Genomic DNA, 19,337 nt, shown 5'->3' with positions numbered 1-19,337 from the left:
TTTACGGGGGCGGGTTTACGGGGGCAGGTTTACGGGGGCGGGTTTACGGGGGCAGGTTTACGGGGGCGGGTTTACGGGGGCAGGTTTACGAGGGCAGGTTTACGGGGGCGGTCGCGTTTTCAAATGCGTTTGGAGCCGAGTCAATGGCCCCAACGTGTCGGTCCGCCGCACTGCAGTGGCCATTGACACTACGCACCGGTGAGGTTCCCACCGCACCGCGGGGGGGGGGGGGGTTTCACCGCACCGGGGGGGGGGGGTTTCACCACACCAGGGGTGTTTTACCGCACGGGGGGGGGGGGGGGCTCGCCGCACCGGGGGGGGGGGGGCGGAGTAAACGTGAGTTCACACCGTCACGAGCGCCGTCTCGGTGGCTGAAATGCCCGTGAACGAACTTCCCCGGAACCCGCGAACGAATCGCCAACCACCTCGACATTTCAAGAGAACTACCCCGTTCTACGTGAACGACAACTCCACAGGGTTTTCTCTCTCTGCCCGTGCGACCAGCGCCACAGATCACGTCTGCTGACGAGACACCGCAAAGTCGAAACCGGTGCAGGGTTTGCTTGCCCTGAAACAATGCTGCTTGAAATTATGTACTTCCAGAAGGCCGTGCGGCTGATGGACTGCGTAAGAAGTACTTTTATACCTTGGGCGGAGAGACTTGATGTTGCGAAGGAAACACGCCGCCAGCTTATTTACTTTGTCATTTATACTCGCCACGAGGGCGTGAATGATTATTTTTTGAGCTGTGCACAGTTAAGTCAGCTCACCAGGTTGACGCCGTGGGGTGCCGGCCACTGCGCCACCACTCCACCGCGTTCAAGCGAACGTGAATTAGGCCGAGGAATAGCCCAGGCGGCAGCGGCGGCGGCGGCAGCAGCAGCAGCAGCATCACCGAGCTGCGACTGTGGCCGTGCGGTGTGAGCCGGTGTGCATTGGCTGCTGCTGCTGCTGCTGCCTTCACGGACGCCCATGCCGATGACAAAATAAGTCCGCGGACAATTCTACTCCTGCACGTGTCTATCCCTTACGCGTCCTCATCCGTCGCACAGACTCCCGGAAAGGCATAATTCAGCAGCATCTCATTAACATTGCACTTCATAACCAGCCTCTTAATTTACCAAGCGAGACTCTTAATGAGCCTCTAATTTGCAAGTTTAGACTCTTACCGAATCTCTTATGAGCAAGCACGGCTTTTAATCAGCCTCTCATTAAGCGAGCGAGTAGGCCACTGCGGTGCATGCGTCATGGTCCAAATTTGCCAAATTGAAAAAACTCACGACGCAAATTACTCACTTGGGGTGACACGCTTACAGGGGCTGGCACTGCACCACGCTGGCAGACCAGCGCCCGCTTGCAGGCCAGGTGCCCAGTCATTTTGTGCCACGCAGGGAAAGCTACCCCTGGGGGATGCCCTTGGAATGTGCTTGAGTAGGGATGCGAAGGCGCCGCGAGTTTGCCGAGGCAGTTCAGCGTGCGCCGTGTCAACGCAAATATCGTTGTTGGATAATTGTGAAAATTATTGTTCTTGTTATTATCCCTAGGCTTTGTGGGAGCAGACCGCACCGGCGCGCCGACGCAAAATCCTCACCTCCTGTAGAGACTAAAGTCCCCGGGCCCATTCAACACAGAAAAGTCAAGGGTGGTCAACACCAACACAACCTGAGTGTGGCAATGGAGAACACAAACGAAACGCACATGCAGCAGCAGCAGCAGCAACAGAGACCAGCACACAAGGGTATGAGTCCACACGTGAATATGACAACCATGAGCCAAGCAAATGTTACTCGTGGGATGAGGGGACATGCGTGATGGGAAAAGTGTGGCCTACGGAGCCTGTTGTCGGCCGAGACGTCACGTGACGCACCAAACACCAATCACCGATCCTATATTAGAAAAAGGTTTTGCAGGCTGGTTGGCTGGCTGGCTGGCAGGTCACGTGCGTGGTGATGACATCACCGTGCATGATGATGTCACGCCTCCATGATGATGTCACACCTCCCACCCTTCGCAAATTCATGGCCAGTGCGGGTCTTATGACAATAATAATAATTTCACGAGCGGAGGTGGGGATCCGCGGCGTTTTCCTGCGCCTAGAGGAGCATGCGGCGGCGCTCATCTTTACCGGTGACCTCGAGCCAAGTGTTGGAAATTCCACATTCCTATGGCAAAGGGCCAGTGTCAGTAGACTTATATATTTTTTTTTATAGAATCACCATCATAAAAACATTGAACAACAGCGAGAACAAGTCATTTTTTTTTTATCAATTAACAAAAGTTTATACGCAGCACCCAACTCTGTGCGAAAATACAAAACAGTTTCAGGAGGGGAGGGGAGGGTCAGGGGCAGGGGGGGGGGGATGGAAAATGGGAGGGGAGGGAGATGAGGGGGGAGTGAGGAAGATCTGAGTACATCACTGGCTGCTACAATTATCATCTAAATCTAAGGGTGGCTTGTGATAGGGAGGCGGAGGGCGAGAAGAAATGGAGGCTCCCATCTCTCGAGCTAACAGCCCTCGCGAGCGTCCCACAGCGTCGCCGGCGTCCCACCCAATGCTCTATCGACCGAGGCACCAACCGCGGCTGCCTGGCGCGACGAGTGCCCCCTCGACTCCGAGAGAACGCCCGGCGGGACTCTGCCCAAGAGGTGCGCGGTCGGCGAGGGGAGACAAAGGGCGCGCGCCATTTTGAAGCCCAAAGCCCGTGGGGCCGCGCCGACTGGCGGAGGCCGCCGTCGCCACGACGCCAGAAAAGGCCGCGGGCCCAAGATACCCCGCTCGGCATCGGTTGGCCGGGCGTTGAAAAGTTTCGGGAAATCTGTTGGCTTCTGCATCAATCCACAGGCAGTCGACCCTTGCGCAGGAGTCGAACTGGTGGCCTCGTGCGGGTAGCAGCAGCAGCAGCATCAACAGCCTGTCACAGCCAATGTTGATGCCTTCACTTCCCTCCTTCTGCTAGAATTCCCAGCTGTTGCACAGACGACGCTGGCCTCCTCGGTGTTCAACCATCGGGCTTCAGCTCTTCCCCTAGTCATGTGGTCGACACATCCTACAACAACAAGGCCCGCTCTCAGAGTCTCGCCACCATTACCACCGTCTGGCACGAGGTCTTCCCCTCAGTCGCTGCTGAGCTCTGGGCACCTCTCCCGATGCCCGTCTCGGTACCCTGCCCCTCCCCCCTCCACCCTGCGCAAGTGTCCGACCCCTGGTTGAAGCCAATTTACGTCTACGACGCTACTCTGCAGAGTTCCTGCCACTTTTACGGGTGCACAGTGGGGCCTACGATCCGCACGGACCCACGATCCGCACGGGCCTACGATTGATCCGCACGGGCCTACGATCTACATGGGGCCTACGATCCATACAGGGCCTACGATCCACACAGGGCCTACGATCCACACGGACTTATGATCCACACGGACCTATAATCCGCACGGGACCTACGATCCGCACGAGCCTACGATTGATCCGCACGGGCCTACGATCTACATGGGGCCTACGATCCACACGGACCTACGATCCGCACTGGACCTACGATCGGCACGGGGCCCACGATCCGCGTGAGCCTACGATCCGCACGGGCCGACGGAACAGCAGTGAGGATGGCGACGCAGCAGCGAGATGACATGCGTGTTCGTGGCGGTACTCACCCCAGTGCCGTCTCCGACCCAGGCCAGCGTGACGGATTTGCTGAGATTGTTCTCAAATTCAAACTGGAGACACAAAAGGCACAGCAGCAGCAGCAGCATCAGTGTCCCCGTCCACCAACCCCACTCGCTGGACGAGTTTCGACTTTAAGTGTCTCAACACGCCTGCTTGAATCAATTCTAGATTTGAAGCCTTCGTGACTGCAAGGATCCATACTCTTTGGTTCTATTCGGTAAAGTCACGTAGGTAAAAAAATAAAACAACAAAAATCACGACGTTTCGGCCACAACACAAGTGGCCTTCTTCAGGTGAAGGGACCAGACTGTCCAGAATAAACAACTTGGGAATGAGTACAGATGTAATCAGCAAGAAGAGGAGGAGGTTGTGATGGATGTGACACGGAGTTGAGGAGGGCCGGTGACACGGGCAGGCATAGGAGTGGCACCAGAGGTCGCGGTTAGCAAGGGAAGACCTGAAGCCAGACAGTAGCGGTGATGGTGAGGCTGTAAGAATGGTCATTGGAGGACTTCGCAACAGTTGCGGGATCTGGCAGAATGACGGAAGCAATAGTAGGTTTTGGCAGCATCAGCGGTATTGTCCACGTTGACCTTTTACCTTCACTTTCGGGACACATGAGGCTCTGGAGCTCCAGGAAGGATCTGCTCAGATATTGGGCCAATTCATGTGTGTGTGTGTGTAATTAAGCACGTGGGAGGAAACAGGAGCCTGTGGTGATAAGGGAACTGGCTGTAGGATAAGCACCCCATCTCAAGTTGCATCATATCCACTGTCAATGTTTACAAACCGACATGCTGCCCTGCTGCCGTCAAACCTGTCGGCGATAACAATTAGCATAAGAATGTCAACTCGTGATGTGCATGCACAGTATTCACTCCCTCTCACAGAGAAAGGAAACTATTCAGGGGGTGAGAGTAGGAAGTCAGTAGCCGCGCGATGAGCTGGCACCAACCATTGCCCAAGCTCTGTGGTACTCGATATATTAAAGTGTTGTTATCGGACAATGAATGGGTGTTTACACGTGGGAGGAAACCGGAGCCCCTGAAGAAAACCCATGAGTGTGAGGGTGAAACACTCTATCCCATCAAGACAGAACAGGCGGAGTCCACATTTCTGCTGTGCCTGGCCTCTCCCGGCGTGCCAGGGTTACGGCTCCTCCTCTACCCCTGCGGGAAGAGTTACAACGCCATTCGTACGTTGATCCACCAACCCTGGCTTACTCCACAGTGCTCCATTAAAGGCGTGCCCCACCACCACCAACCCCGCTCATAGTTAACTCTACAAAACGATATCAGTATACAAAACCACACATGAAGAATCATCCAAAAACAGATGTAACAAATAAGCCAATTGAAAAGCACACGTGGCGCTGTGATCTGGGCAGCTGCTGGCAGCTGAGCCATCAGCCCTGATTAAATCTCTCAAGGCAGCGAGGCGGCCCCGATTCACTCAGCCACAGCCACACAGCTTCCCTGCCACAGCCTAGCAATGGCATGCTCACTCAAGGCTCGGTGATAGAATAAGGCCTTAACAGAGATTATTTTACTTTCGTGTTCAAATCGACTACGTCGATTGGCTACTGTATGGCGTCATTGTGGTTTTTGCTTTCTTTACAGCTGTGGCACATAGCACTGCACTCCTAAGTTCCCACGTGGCCGGACGAGGGAGATAACATTTTATGGCGAGCGCATTTGGAAAAAAATAAAATATTTAACCGTCACCCTCTTGCTTGGGGGCACAGCGGCACCAGGAGGGCAGTTTCCCCTTCCAGACGCCAGCTCACTGCCAAACGTCTTGGCTGTGGTGATGTTATTGGCAAAAACAATACTGGTGAGGAACCTTCTCCTAACTCGGGGGTTGAATGGGATTTAAAAATGCTTTCGAGGGGGCAAAGCACGCGTCGGTTGAATTGAAAACTCTCACCATGCCAGGACCGCACGCACGGACTGTGCGCCCAGATCTCAATGGAAGACAAACGGGCAAGTGAGCGCGGTGCTGCTGCCAGGGTCAAAAGTATTCCTTCCCCTCCACCGTCCGATTAGTGTGGTCTAAGATGCTGGCAGTGACGAAACATCGTTTTTTTTGTGAGGCTGTTTCAACGTGGCAGGCGCCGGTGTGGCCACGGGCCGGGTGAAATTGAGTCGGGCGGCCGGGACCAGCAACAACAAAAAACGACTCTAATAACAAATGACAAGACCAAGACAAGGCTTGTGGCTGGGTTGGGTCCGGCTGGGGCTGGTCGCAGAGCACGTGACGGGGCGGACGGGTGACGAGCCGCGTGACCCAAAGCCACGCAGCCGTTTGCCACACTCGTCATCTCATATTTGCATTGCGCGCTCATCCAAAGTGCTTTTACACGGGTTATTGTGAGCGGTAGAATTAGGGTAGCTAAAAGTAATGCGGTGAATAGGGATGAGGGGGGGGTATGCAGAGGGAGGTTAAGTGGGTACGGTAATTGGGGATGGAGGGAAGGATGATGAGCCAGGGAGATGAGGAGGAGGGGGGGGGTCTTGAGGGAGGAGCGGAAACTCGGCCAGGGAGGTTGCTTCCACAATAGAGGCGCTTTGGGGTTAAATCGCGTAAATATGTAAATGTGTCGTTAGAACCCGCCACCACCCGACACAGCCAACTAGTAAGGGTTGTCACGTAAACAGAACGTGGCCAATTCGTCACTAGTACAGCACTAGTGTATAGTGTAGTGTAGTGGTATGGTAGTGTATATTGTAGTGTATAGTAGTGTAGTGTATATAGTAGTGTATAGTGTAGTGTATAGTGTAGTGTATAGTGTAGTGTATAGTGTAGTGTATAATAGTGTAGTCTATAGTGTAGTCTATAGTGTAGTGTATAGTGTAGTGTATAGTGTATAATAGTGTAGTGTAAAGTAGTGTAGTGTAGTGTATAGTGTAGTGTATAGTGTAGTGTATAATAGTGTAGTGTATAATAGTGTAGTCTATAGTGTAGTGTATAGTAGTGTAGTGTATAGTAGTGTAGTGTATAGTAGTGTAGTGTATAGTAGTGTAATGGTATAGTAGTGTATAGTGTAGTGTATAGTGTAGTATACGAGTACAGCAACACCGGTGTGTTGGAGAGCCAAGCCACGACATTTACAATCCGTATCCGACGTTTCGCCAGTGATTACAGCTAGCTTGCCGTTTAATGTGGAGGGCAAGTGTGGTCCATCAGCATCGCCGACACTGCACGAATCTCGCCCTTCCGCACAACTCTGAACTTTAAGCAACAAAAAATTGCTTTCATTTTTGTTTTTAAAGTAACAAAACAAGCAGGCGATTTGCCTCCTTTCCCCCATGTATCTGTCTTGTCTCCCGACATGAAAAAAAATAAAAGTATTTTTTTGTTTTCTAAACGGCTGAACACAAAACACAGGTTCGTCTTGTTGAGTTCAGCTTGTAGCGCCACTGCCTTTAAACTCTTACATCGACAGACGTCCGTCCAGGAAGAAGATTCACATTCACAATCGGCTCTCCCCCCCCGTCGAAACGAACGCAGGAGCACGAGACCCACAGCGACAGCGTCCTCTCACGCCTTCCACAAGCAAGGCAACCCCAATGCCAGTGATGGGAATTCCACATTCCTGTGATGGGGTCGGGTATCTCCGTGGAAGAGCCACCGATTGGACCCCAGAGCGGTATTCACGTTGCTGACCGTGGAGGGATGACGGACAGAGTCGCACCTACACGTGAACTAAAGACACCCCAAACCAATCAGCAGTTGTGCAACTCGAAACCGCGTGTGCCCAGGCAAGCGGTTGAGACCATCGGCGTGCCGACATCACGGCCCACGTTGGAAGAGGAGTCCGCGAATGAGATCGATTGCCATCCCACCGCGGACCCCCACTGACAGACCCATGCCTCGGGTCACTGGTGGGAAAATGATCATCTTTGCCGTGCTCTCGAGTTGTCACCGAGCTAAACACGACTCCTACTACTACTACACACCGTGACGATGCCTCGCCTTGATTGACACATGGGGGGTGGTGGGGACGGTGCTGGTGGCTTTGCCGTGGTTTTTGGTGGTAGTGGCGTTGCTGTGGTTGTTGTGGTGGTGGTGGTGGCGACGGCGGTGGTGTCTTTGCTGTAGTAGTTATGGTGGTTGTGGCTTTGCCGTGGTTGTTGTGGTGGCTTTGCTGTGGTTATGGTGGTGGCTGTGCCGGTGGTGGCGTTGTGGTTGTGGCTTTGCTGTGGTTGTTGTGGTGGTGGGTTTGCTGTGGTTATGGTGGTGGTGGCTTTGCCGTGGTTGTGGTGGCTTTGCTGCGGTTGTTGTGGTGGCTGTGCGGGTGGTGGCGTTGTGGTTGTGGCTTTGCTGTGGTTGTTGTGGTGGTTGTGGCTTCGCTGTGGTTGTTGTGGTGATGGTGGTTGTTGTGGTGGTGGTTGTGGCTTCGCTGTTGTTGTGGTTGTTGTGGTGGTGGTTGTGGCTTCGCTGTGGTTGTTGTGGTTGTTGTTGTGGTTGTTGTTGTGGCTTTGCTGTGGTTGTTGTGAACACGGATATGCCGGCCCCTCCTCGCGTCAGCGCGGCCTTTACATTTCCCAGCGCTGATACGCGGGCGGTGACGCCCCCTCGTCTCGCGCAAACCCCGACGCCGACCAATGGGCGCGCGGCACAACCACCCCGCGCGCGCACCCGGGCTGCGAATTCAAATTGCGGCGCGGGGGGAGCCTCGAGGGGCCTCGGGGGCTGGGGGGGGGAGTCTCCACTCTCGGCCTCCCGCGCCGCCACCACCACAACAACAACAACACGGGGCGCGCCTCCACCGCTCCGTCCAACCCCTCTCACCTTGTGCGTGTTGCGCCGCAGCTGCTCCAGCATCTGTGTCGGCAGCAGCGTGCGGTTCGCGGAGGCCGCGCTGGGCGTGGGGGAGGCCGCCGCGCTCCGGCCGAGCCTGGCGGCGTGGAAGCGGCGCCAGGCTCGGCCGGGCTCCGGGGCCGCGGAGGCCGCGACGAGGAGGACGAGGACGAGGAGGAGGAGGAAGACGACTTGCGCCATGGTTACTCCCCCACTGTTTGTTGTTGTGATTGTTTGGTGGTGGTGGTGGTGGTTGTTGTTGTCGTGGTGGTGGTGCTGTCCGTGCTGACTGTCCGCGCGCTCCAGGAAGTGGGGCCGGGTTTAACTAAACCGGTTCGCCCGGATCGCGAGAACCGGTGGGGTGGGGGGTGGTGGGGGTGGTGGGGGGTGGTGGGGGGGGCGACCGCTCGGGGCCCGTGACGCGGTGGGGGAGGGCTCGCAGCGCCTCTCGGCAGTGTCAGCGGGGCCACGGCAGACTCAGCGTGGCCCTGGTAGTGTCACCGTGGCCACGGCAGACTCAGCGTGGCCCTGGTAGATTCAGCGTGGCCACGGCAGACTCAACGTGGCCCTGGTAGTGTCACCGTGGCCACGGCAGACTCAGCGTGGCCCTGGTAGTGTCAGCGTGGCCACGGCAGACTCAGCGTGACCCTGGTAGACTCAGCGTGGCCACGGCAGACTCAGCGTGGCCACGGCAGACTCAGCGTGGCCCTGGTAGACTCAGCGTGGCCACGGCAAACTCAGCATGGCCCTGGTAGACTCAGCGTGGCCCTGGTAGACTCAGCGTGGCCCTGGTAGTGTCACCGTGATCACGGCAGACTCAGCGTGGCTACGGCAGACTCAGCGTGGCCACGGCAGTGTCACCGTGGCTATGGAAGGTTCACAATGGCCATGTCAGGTTCATAATAGCCATGTGATGTTCACGGTTATGTCACGTTCATGGCCATGGCAGGTTCATGATAGCCATGTCAGGTTCATGTCATGTTCATGGCCATGTCAGGTTCATAATAGCCATGCCAGGCTCATGATAGCCATGTCAGGGTCATGTCATGTTCATGGTTGTCAGGTTCATGATAGCCATGCCAGGTTCATGATAGCCATGTCAGGGTCATGGTCATGTCAGGTTCATGATAGCCATGTCAGGTTCATGATAGCCATGTCAGGTTCATGATAGCCATGTCAGGTTCATGATAGCCATGTCAGGGTCATGGTCATGTCAGGTTCATGATAGCCATGTCAGGTTCATGATAGCCATGCCAGGTTCGTCATGGCCATGTCAGGTTCATGATAGCCATGTCAGGTTCACGATAGCCATGTCAGGTTCATGATAGCCATGCCAGGTTCATGATAGCCATGCCAGGTTCGTCATGGCCATGCCAGGTTCATGATAGCCATGTCAGGTTCATGATAGCCATGTCAGGTTCATGATAGCCATGTCAGGGTCATGGCCATGTCAGGTTCATGATAGCCATGTCAGGTTCATGATAGCCATGTCAGGTTCATGATAGCCATGCCAGGTTCGTCATGGCCATGTCAGGTTCATGATAGCCATGTCAGGGTCATGATAGCCATGTCAGGTTCATGATAGCCATGTCAGGGTCATGATAGTCATGTCAGGTTCATGATAGCCATGTCAGGGTCATGGCCATGTCAGGTTCATGATAGCCATGTCAGGTTCACGATAGCCATGTCAGGTTCTTGATAGCCATGCCAGGTTCATGATAGCCATGCCAGGTTCGTCATGGCCATGCCAGGTTCATGATAGCCATGTCAGGTTCATGATAGCCATGTCAGGTTCATGATAGCCATGTCAGGTTCATGATAGCCATGTCAGGGTCATGATAGCCATGCCAGGTTCGTCATGGCCATGTCAGGTTCATGATAGCCATGTCAGGTTCATGATAGCCATGCCAGGTTCATGATAGCCATGTCAGGTTCATGATAGCCATGTCAGGTTCATGATAGCCATGTCAGGTTCGTCATGGCCATGTCAGGTTCATGATAGCCATGTCAGGTTCATGATAGCCATGTCAGGTTCATGATAGCCATGTCAGGTTCGTCATGGCCATGTCAGGTTCATGATAGCCATGTCAGGTTCATGATAGCCATGCCAGGTTCGTCATGGCCATGTCAGGTTCATGATAGCCATGTCAGGTTCATGATAGCCATGCCAGGTTCATGATAGCCATGTCAGGTTCGTCATGGCCATGTCAGGTTCATGATAGCCATGTCAGGTTCGTCATGGCCATGTCAGGTTCATGATAGTCATGTCAGGTTCATGATAGCCATGTCAGGTTCATGATAGCCATGCCAGGTTCGTCATGGCCATGTCAGGTTCATGATAGTCATGTCAGGTTCATGATAGCCATGCCAGGTTCGTCATGGCCATGTCAGGTTCATGATAGTCATGTCAGGTTCATGATAGCCATGCCAGGTTCATGATAGCCATGGCAGGTTCATGATAGCTATGTCAGGTTCATGATAGCCATGTCAGGTTCATGATAGCCATGTCAGGTTCATGATAGCCATGTCAGGTTCATGATAGCCATGTCAGGTTCATGATAGCCATGCCAGGTTCATGATAGCCATGTCAGGTTCATGATAGCTATGTCAGGTTCATGATAGCCATGTCAGGTTCATGATAGCCATGTCAGGTTCATGATAGCCATGTCAGGTTCGTCATGGCCATGCCAGGTTCATGATAGCCATGCCAGGTTCGTCATGGCCATGTCAGGTTCTCGAGGGAGGGCCGCGTCAAGTTCGTGATGGCCACGTGAGGGTTATAATGGCCGTGTCAAGTTAAGTTCAACACAGCCGAGATTGTGGCCTTTTTACGTTCAGGCAGCAGGACAACACGGCAGCTGTACACTGGCTCTATCGCGGTGATGAGGTCTCGTCATTAGAGCGTAGCCATCACTGGCTTACTGCTGCTGCTGCTTATGCGTGCAGCCTCGCTGAACACGGTACCAAGCCATTCAGAACCCTTTAGCAACGTGAAACAATCGGGGTGCTTAGGGGCCGTCCATAAATGACGTCACGCGATTTTGGACGTTTTTGACCCCCTCGTCACACGGCGTCCCAAAAAGTCAGACCCCCCCTCAAATGACGTCACAAAGCTCTGCCCCCCCCCCCCCAAAAAAAAAATGCTTCAAATCGCTTTAAACTATTGTTATTGTAGTGCGTATTTAATGTGGCGCTGCACTCTGATGTTGTAGGAGAAAACATTAATTAAAAAGTCTAATTAAGTAGAACGTGTTGCCTATATTTATTTAAAGTTGCGCATCTTGATGTGACGTCACATTTCTCAAACCCCCCCCCCCCCCCACGGTACACATGGTCACACGTCTGACCCCCCCCCCCCCAGGTGCGTGACGTCATTTATGGACGGCCCCTTATTCAAGTCACACATGTTTGAGCAGCCCGTTACACGGATTAAAGGTCTGCTTCCTTTAACGAATATTCACACGACCTTGTTCATGCACTGAGTGTGGTGAAGGAGGCGATTTGTAAATGGCACGCGTGTTCATCATTCTGCCTGTGGAGTAGGTAATTGTATTTTTGTTTTTACTTAAAGCTTTCGTGGCTGCAGGAATTCACACTCTTTGGGTCTTTCGGTAAAGTCACAGAGATAAGAAGACCTAAGGAATATAATTGTATTTTTCTAGGAGGAAACCCGGCGACTTCTCAAAACATTTCCAGAGAACTTGAGGTCACAGACATCGGCGGTGCCGTTTATTTCGCCAATAAAAGGAAGTTGGTGTACGAGATCACTTTTATTTTTTTCATTTCGATCCCAGTGAGGGTTGATAACGCGAGTTTTAGTGGCCATGTCAATACAATCAGAATGTGTGTTTATACTGGAGGAATCCGATGAGCCATGAAGCTCTTATTCATTTACAGATGTCCAGTAAAAAAAAATATATCACTTTGTCATCAGACCACCCCACCCCTACGACTGCCCCTGCACTGTCCACGACGAACCTAACGAGGTAACCTACAAGCACCTCCGCATCATCATCACACCAAAACACTAAACCAGCCTCACCGATACTTTACTACATATTCGATATCTCAAAAATACCGGGCGCATTTTGTGGTGATTTGGTCACAGTCTGCCGTGCAGAGGTCCTAGCATCACCCAAGCCTGCGCATTGGGAAGGCCAGAAGCTTTAAGACGTTTCTCTGTTCATGTTTAAGACGTTTCTCTGTTCATGTTTAAGACGTTTCTCTGTTCATGTTGAAGACGTTTCTCTGTTCATGTTTAAGACGTTTCTCTGTTCATGTTTTTTGTTTGTTGCGGTTGCACCAGACTCAGGAGCCGCATGGCTCACAGGGCTCTCTACCTAATAAATGAAACTTGAAAATTTTTCGAGTTGCGTCGTTAACTTTTCTATGTGATCAATGGCCCTCGCTGACACCGACTGTCGCCTCTTAAACACCCTCGGCGCCCCTCTCACTCACCGCAGGTGCAGAAGATCACCGTGGCCACAGGGCGGCAGTGTACCCACGCTGCGGATCGAGAGGGCAGAGTGCTTTCTCGTTGGTTGCGGGCCAGACCCTCCTCCCAAGCAGCAACACCGCCAACAACCCTCGCTTCTCCATCTGTTGTCGGCGTGCATGAGTGTCTCAAACATATCGATCAGACTGCGGGTGGATATCCCGTCGGACGTGTGGCTGCCACTCCACGCTTAGTCTCGACCCCTTCCTAGCCACGACGTTCCATGCCAGAGACCAGGTCCCCGTTTTGTCATTCAACAGTCACTGCCCCTGAATGCCGCCCCACTCTCCCAGCTGGCAAGAAAAAAAACCAAACCATGCTCGGAACGTAGCTGGCGACGTTCGGAAGGAGGTAAATGTTATCTGCTGGTGCGCGTTATTCTAAGAATAATTATGTTGAATACAGCAAGCGGCACTGACTGGCATGTCCCTCCGATAAACTCCGTGCACGGTTCAACCCTGATCGTGTGTGGGATGTAGTGCAGCGTGTGACACCATCATCCATGAAGCCTACAACCAACCCTGAAAGGCTTTATGCAACGAGAGACGATAATATGTAACGACACAGAAAGCAAAAAAAAAACCTCCCAAATCGATTCTTGAATCATCTCGCAGTCAATATCGCGAGACTTGAGCCCTGTTGAGACCACCGTCCCGGACGTGTCTGGAGGATGTGGCTCAGTGGCCAACAGCCAGAGTGCGGAGTCACAACCTTGCAACGCTCAGCGTGATCAAGCTGAACCCATGGGCCAACGCCGCCGCTTTGCTTTTGTTGACGATTTTGATTAAAATTATAATTGACAAATGTACCAGCAGCGATCATGTCTCCGCATAAAACGCACGTTCGTTCAATCAGCCTAAGCGAATTTCCAGATCAATATTATTAAGCAGCGAAGTTTTTTTAACAAGCACTCCGAGGACCGGTTTTAACGAGCCTGGCTGCTGATGGGATCCTGAAGGTTGAAACCAGTCCAGACTCTGCTTGTTGTAAACAAATGCGACCAGATAATACTGGCATGGAAAGGCCACGTGCAGCGAATGAACTGAAAAAAAAACATTGTATGTTGAAAGACAAATGTTACTTTATTTGGTTTACAATGTTCAGCTGTTTATAAGGCCACTGACTGAAGGCCTCCCCACGCTGTGGCTCATCACCATGGTGGTTCGTGCGGATTATTAAAGGTGGCGTGTCTGCAGGCTGGATCAGATATCACTCGCCCCTTTAGTGAATCACCCCTCTAGCTCACGCTAAGTGGCACACGTTCTATACGGGCTATAATGTGGTCGCTGCATGGCAATAAACCCAAGGTCAATCCGCGTGAATTTACAAACCAAAGCTAATAAATATTTTAGTTTTTTTGTTGTTTATTCATTGGTGAGTGAGCTAAGGCACATCCATTCACTACACTCGAGACCACCGGTTTACTCAAGGGGGGGCTGAAACCAACATTCAAATAAAAAAAATTCACCAGTGCAGGCTCGGGTGTTCCGACTAACATGGCCTTTATGAGCCCCCATAATCCACCTGGCCACTGGATCAATCGACCGACCACTGCAACCGTTTTCGTGGATTCATATTTACACTGTTACGGTCGTGCTTCTTGATGCCGTCGGCGCTTCGGGAATTGTTTTGTGTCCGTGCCAGGCACGAGATCAACGATGATGACGACGACGACGACGAACCCAGGATCTCACGCGTGCGCGACTTTTCTCCGGATGCTTCCGTTTCATTGCGCGTGTAGTGACACAGCAACTGCGATGGACGAGCGGTACTTACGCCGGTGTGCCGGCAGGGCGGAGGAACTGTGGCAAGTGTCACAGAGACCCTGTCGGGAAACCCCTGGAACCCGCCAGTGGGTTCAAGAAGGGAGTAGGATAAAAAGCAGCGCAGAGCCGAGAGCTCGTGGCTGCAGGTTCTGGGAAGTGGACTCGTCCCGTCGTCACTGTTGTCTGTGCCGACTTAGTCGCTGCCGTCGTCACTAGATATTGCGCATTGGGATAGTTGTTGGCTGTCTCGGTGGACGCCGTCGGTGTAACACGGCCAGGGTTGTGGCGAGGCTAGGCTATACGACTTGGAAGAAGCGAGGGCGAACACGGTGAACCTGAAAGTGTTCAATAAAAGGTGCCTACTCAAGAATCCCGTCTCCCGCTCCGTTGACACGGCACGTGGAGAAACACCCCTCGTTCATGGGAGTTGGCCATACGTACCATGATAGGATCTCAGAGCTTGGGAAATGTGTCGGCACCGGTTCTGGATGCCTTCCTTTACGCTTGCCTCTTTCTGCGCACTGCCGTTGCGGAAGACGACTCTGGTTCAAATTCTACTCGCGCCTTTTGAGACGCAATTCGCACGAATTATGCTACAGTGGATATGTAAACACGCGAGACCACACCTCAGAATTAATAGCTGCTGCTGCCGCTTGCCCGGTAAGGGAATAAAAAAAATATCGACAGGCTCTCAGACCGGTTCCATAAAAGGGGGGCTGTGAATGTAATAAAAGCAGCAAGAGAAACACGCACACTTCGCAAGGACGTGTTCCCAGGCAACAGTAAAAGCACGTGGACATGTCAGGTAAGCTGTTGTGACAGCCGCCTGGAGGAGGAATGCGTGGAATTGGGGGGGGGGGGGTGGTGGTTAGGACCCCCCCGAGGTGGCGTCTCCACCCCGTGAAGAGGAGGGGGGGGCGCTGTAATATGAGAACATCGGACAGCCCGACGCAATCACCCATCACAGATGTGACACGCCACATTTTTGGCCGGGTTGTCGATTGGCTAACATCTGCATCACCGTTACCACAGCGCGCTCCGGGGCCTCTGGGGGGGGGGGGGGGCTCGCACCGCGGGGTGAGGAGGTGCGGGGGGGGGGTGTGGATGCAACGCGCGTCGACACGACACGCACAGCGACACCTGCGGAACGAGGTGTCGGGGATGGGCGGAGAACTTGCGGGGCGACCAGCGCAAGCATCCCCCCCCCCACCCCCCTCCCCACGACAGCAAAGGTGTGAGGTTAAGACATTAAACGTCGCACCCGAACACCTCGTTGCAGCGCCTGTTCAGGTGAGCGCGGTGGAGAGCAAGGGGGCGTGCGTGCGTGCTTCTGCGTCCACTCCCGGCTGCCTTTGTCTCCCCCGTTGCTCGTATTCACACAGGCACAGGCGCTCTTTTAAAAGAGGAGACAACTTTCGAGGAGTCTAAAGGATTCACGTTGGTGTGAATATACTCTGACATGATACACATTGGTGGGAATCTTGGGAATCTTCAGGGGAGTGAATCTATAGGACCTAGAGCGGATTGAACGTAGCGAGTATATTCTGTAGAATTATAGGGCAATGCTTGTGCTTGAAATAAAATGTATATTGAAAGATGATTGTTTTTGGCAATGCACGTTGGAAAAGCACTTCACGCCACAATACTGCTACTTCAGCGTTAGCCACCTCCACCACCACCACGTATTATGTATTAAACGGTTTTCCGTTGAACCGAGACCCATATCTAAGAGAGCTTCCTTTTGCCTATAAACATCTGGCAGCTCATTAGCAATGAATCAAACAAGCCTGACTGCTGACGAGACACGTAGGCTTTTGCGACCAATATCCATGAGGTTTGTGGGTTAGATCGTGTAAATGTTGTCGTTAAAGCCACCACAACCCGACACAGCCAATCGGTAAGGTTTGTCACGTAAACAAAACATGGCAATCCTTTACTAGTACAGCACACCGGTGTGTTGCAGAGTAAACCGACATTTACAATTCACGTACGACGCTTCGCCAGTAATTACAACTAGCATAATCAGGCGACAGCCAGATTTGTGGAGAAATCCTCCTGTTTTGGTCTCCGAGGGATAAATGTGATGTCGTCGCTTGTGATCCAATCAGCTGCAAAGACCAGTTAGGCAGTGGCGTTAATGTGTGCATGTTAAATGATAATGGACACCCATTACCGGTTGGGTTCTTGATACGGTAATCAACATACATTATGCATGCGCGCCATGCATGTACATCCTGCCGTTTTTGCGTGCAAGAAATGGAAGTAGCTGTTATCGTCTGCTCACAGTTCATCACCATCGAAGTATGGTGACCTGTATAGGCATGTTGTATGGTTGCGTTGAACCAATTCAGCCGATATGATGCGCTCCCAAAAGGCCGCGTGGCTTATGGGATGTCCAAAAAAAGGTGTAGATTTTTTTACATGGAGACGGATATGTGAAGCAGGTGATGGATGTCGTTGTTGTTATTTTCACCGCCAAGCCCGCTAATGATTATTTTGTATCCTGGAGAGAGGCGATAGGCCGAGTCTGTCCCTAACCGGAACCTGAATTCACAACCGTCCAACTCTTGCGAGTGAAGTACACTCAGCGTGGCACCACGTGGCCACATTGAACTCTTAACAATGACCCCGAAAGCAGGCGTCTTGCTTGCCAGCTGTCACGAAGCAGTGCTGGGCTCCGTGGCTAACGTTAATGTGCACTCAGAGGCTGCCTCGCAGATACTAAAGGACACCCAGTGCACGTTTGCCACAGTTACTGGTATTGCCGACAGTAAACAATGGATACATTCAAACTTTTCATTTGGAACAGCGGGCATACAAACGTTGACGTCATATTTTTAATATATACGTTTAATGTTTCGCCTCGGTTTTGAAAAACTGGCGAAGACAAAACCGCATTAAACAAATAAACCTTTGTTTTAATATATATGGATCAAGCTTTAAAGTTCCCCCAGAAACATTTGAAGTCACCAAAGTACAAGCAACAGGGGCGGAGCCACAGTGGGGGCTGGGGGGGGGGCTTAGCCCCCCCTGAAATTTTGGGAAAGTCGGTAATCGGGATAACAGGCTGCTGCAAAATGCTGCAGGCTGCCACCTTGTGTGCTGCCCTGCAGGCTGCCACCTTGTGTGCTGCCCTGCAGGCTGCCACCTCGTGTGCTGCCCTGCAGGCTGCCACCTCGTGTGCTGCCCTGCAGGCTGCCACCTCGTGTGCTGCCCTGCAGGCTACTACCTCGTGTGCTGCCCTGCAGGCTGCCACCTTGTGTGCTGCCCTGCAAACTGCTTGAGCGGCAGCCTTTCGAACTTATCGAACTTACTAGCCACATCAGCGGCTCCGACCTATTAATAAACTCCGCGTTCAAATCCAATAATGTGTTTTATACATTTGTGGCGCCCATTGGGAAACAAACACTGGATATCTCAGAATATTGAAGTCAGCCCCCCCCCCCCGCCAAAGTCAAAATCCTGGCTCCGCCCCTGACGAGCAACAAAATGTACAAAGTTCGACTGCTAACACTGCACACATCAAAGCGTGGGTCACGAAAAACAAAACACAAACATCAGAGGTGGCTGTGTTGGTACCTACGAGAGGTGAGTGAAAAGTCTGTGGGGGGCTTGACACGAGTTCTTTCGGTAAAGTCACGTAGAAGGGGAATAATAAAATCATTGTAAAACATCATTATTGTTCTATTTGTATTATTTTATTATTTCCATTATACGTGACTTTACCGAAAGAACCAAGAATGTGAATCCCTGCAGTCACGAAAGCTTTAAAACTAAATTTATGTCTGTGCCTTATTATTAATGGTTCACCAACTGGACGGAAATGTATCAGCTGCGAAGTCCTATCGGTGTTTGAAACCACCTTGCGCGCTACCTAAACAAGACGTAGAAATCTCAAGTCGGGAGGAATCGCGAAACACTTTCTAGGATGATTCAGACAAATCTGGAGAGAACCCCGCACCAGTCCCAGGTCACAGTATCCTCCACGTTTCCACAGTGAGAGCAGCAATCGTGGGGAAAGTTCTTTTCTAGTCGCAGCGAATCAACGCGTAATGCAAACGAGCGGTTTCAGGAGTGGGGGCATTTCCTCGGGACATCGATGACGAAGCGAGGCCATTGCACATTCAGGGGACCCCTGTTAAAAAAAATTCGGCTCCAATGAGGTAACGCGTTGCTACGTCGGGACACAGACCTCTCCATCAGCTCTTGTAGATACAGTGGTAACATGCTGGCATGGCCATTACCCACAATGCAATGGTTGTTACGCCACATTACCTATTATATCAAGGTAAAATTCAGCATGCGTAGTTTTCCAAAAATATGCATAACCCTGCTGCCGCCTCTGCTGTAGATGATCACGACGCACGAATATGTGTGTGGTTCCCGATGCCGGACTGAATAGTTCTGTTATCCATGGTGGACGACCGTGGTGGTATTTGCACATCAGTCCATGCGTGTGACGATTTTTACAATGGCGAGAAGCACTTCACATTTCCTGGACGATCGCGGATCAGTGATGTCTCGTGGATTCCCCCACATAATTCAACGTTGAAATTTTAAAAAAACGTGTCATTCAAATAACTGGAAGTTATGTTCATGAAACGGAACGTA

The 19,337-nt window shown here is 52.3% G+C and overlaps 1 protein-coding gene and 3 long non-coding RNA genes across 9 annotated transcripts in view; 3 read left to right on the top strand and 1 right to left on the bottom strand.

Moving 5' to 3' along the window:
* The window catches only part of SORT1 (sortilin 1), a 30,870-nt gene extending 22,044 nt beyond the window's left edge, over positions 1–8,826 (bottom strand). For all 4 annotated transcript variants that reach the window (XM_032980210.2, XM_032980213.2, XM_032980212.2 and 1 more), the window contains exons 1-3: positions 8,457–8,826; positions 3,650–3,712; positions 1,592–1,662 (exon numbers count right to left, since the gene is read on the bottom strand). In XM_032980210.2, coding sequence (XP_032836101.1) covers positions 1,592–1,662; positions 3,650–3,712; positions 8,457–8,666 — 344 coding nt within the window. In that variant the 5' untranslated portion in view covers positions 8,667–8,826. The remainder of the gene's footprint in view (positions 1–1,591; positions 1,663–3,649; positions 3,713–8,456) is intronic.
* On the top strand, positions 8,559–12,828 carry LOC116957818 (uncharacterized). Of its 3 annotated transcripts, none has more exons than XR_004405250.2 (3): positions 8,559–8,667; positions 11,827–11,900; positions 12,128–12,828. It is a non-coding gene; the product is annotated as an uncharacterized LOC116957818 (long non-coding RNA). The 3 variants fall into 3 exon arrangements; XR_004405251.2 differs by having other exon boundaries at positions 11,827–12,008; XR_012947095.1 differs by having other exon boundaries at positions 11,827–12,828.
* On the top strand, positions 8,866–11,591 carry LOC142931088 (uncharacterized). Its single transcript, XR_012947097.1, has 2 exons — positions 8,866–9,999; positions 10,177–11,591. It is a non-coding gene; the product is annotated as an uncharacterized LOC142931088 (long non-coding RNA).
* Positions 12,829–17,665: 4,837 nt separating the features above from the next.
* Positions 17,666–18,179, top strand: LOC142931087 (uncharacterized). Its single transcript, XR_012947096.1, has 2 exons — positions 17,666–17,852; positions 17,975–18,179. It is a non-coding gene; the product is annotated as an uncharacterized LOC142931087 (long non-coding RNA).
* Positions 18,180–19,337: the final 1,158 nt, after the last annotated feature.

This window comes from Petromyzon marinus, chromosome 48 (genome assembly GCF_048934315.1).
Source record: "Petromyzon marinus isolate PM22_M1 ecotype Great Lakes invasive population chromosome 48, UKy_Petmar_22M1.pri1.0, whole genome shotgun sequence".
In the NCBI taxonomy this organism is placed as follows: domain Eukaryota; kingdom Metazoa; phylum Chordata; class Hyperoartia; order Petromyzontiformes; family Petromyzontidae; genus Petromyzon; species Petromyzon marinus.
This window is presented reverse-complemented; position numbering and strand designations above follow the sequence as displayed.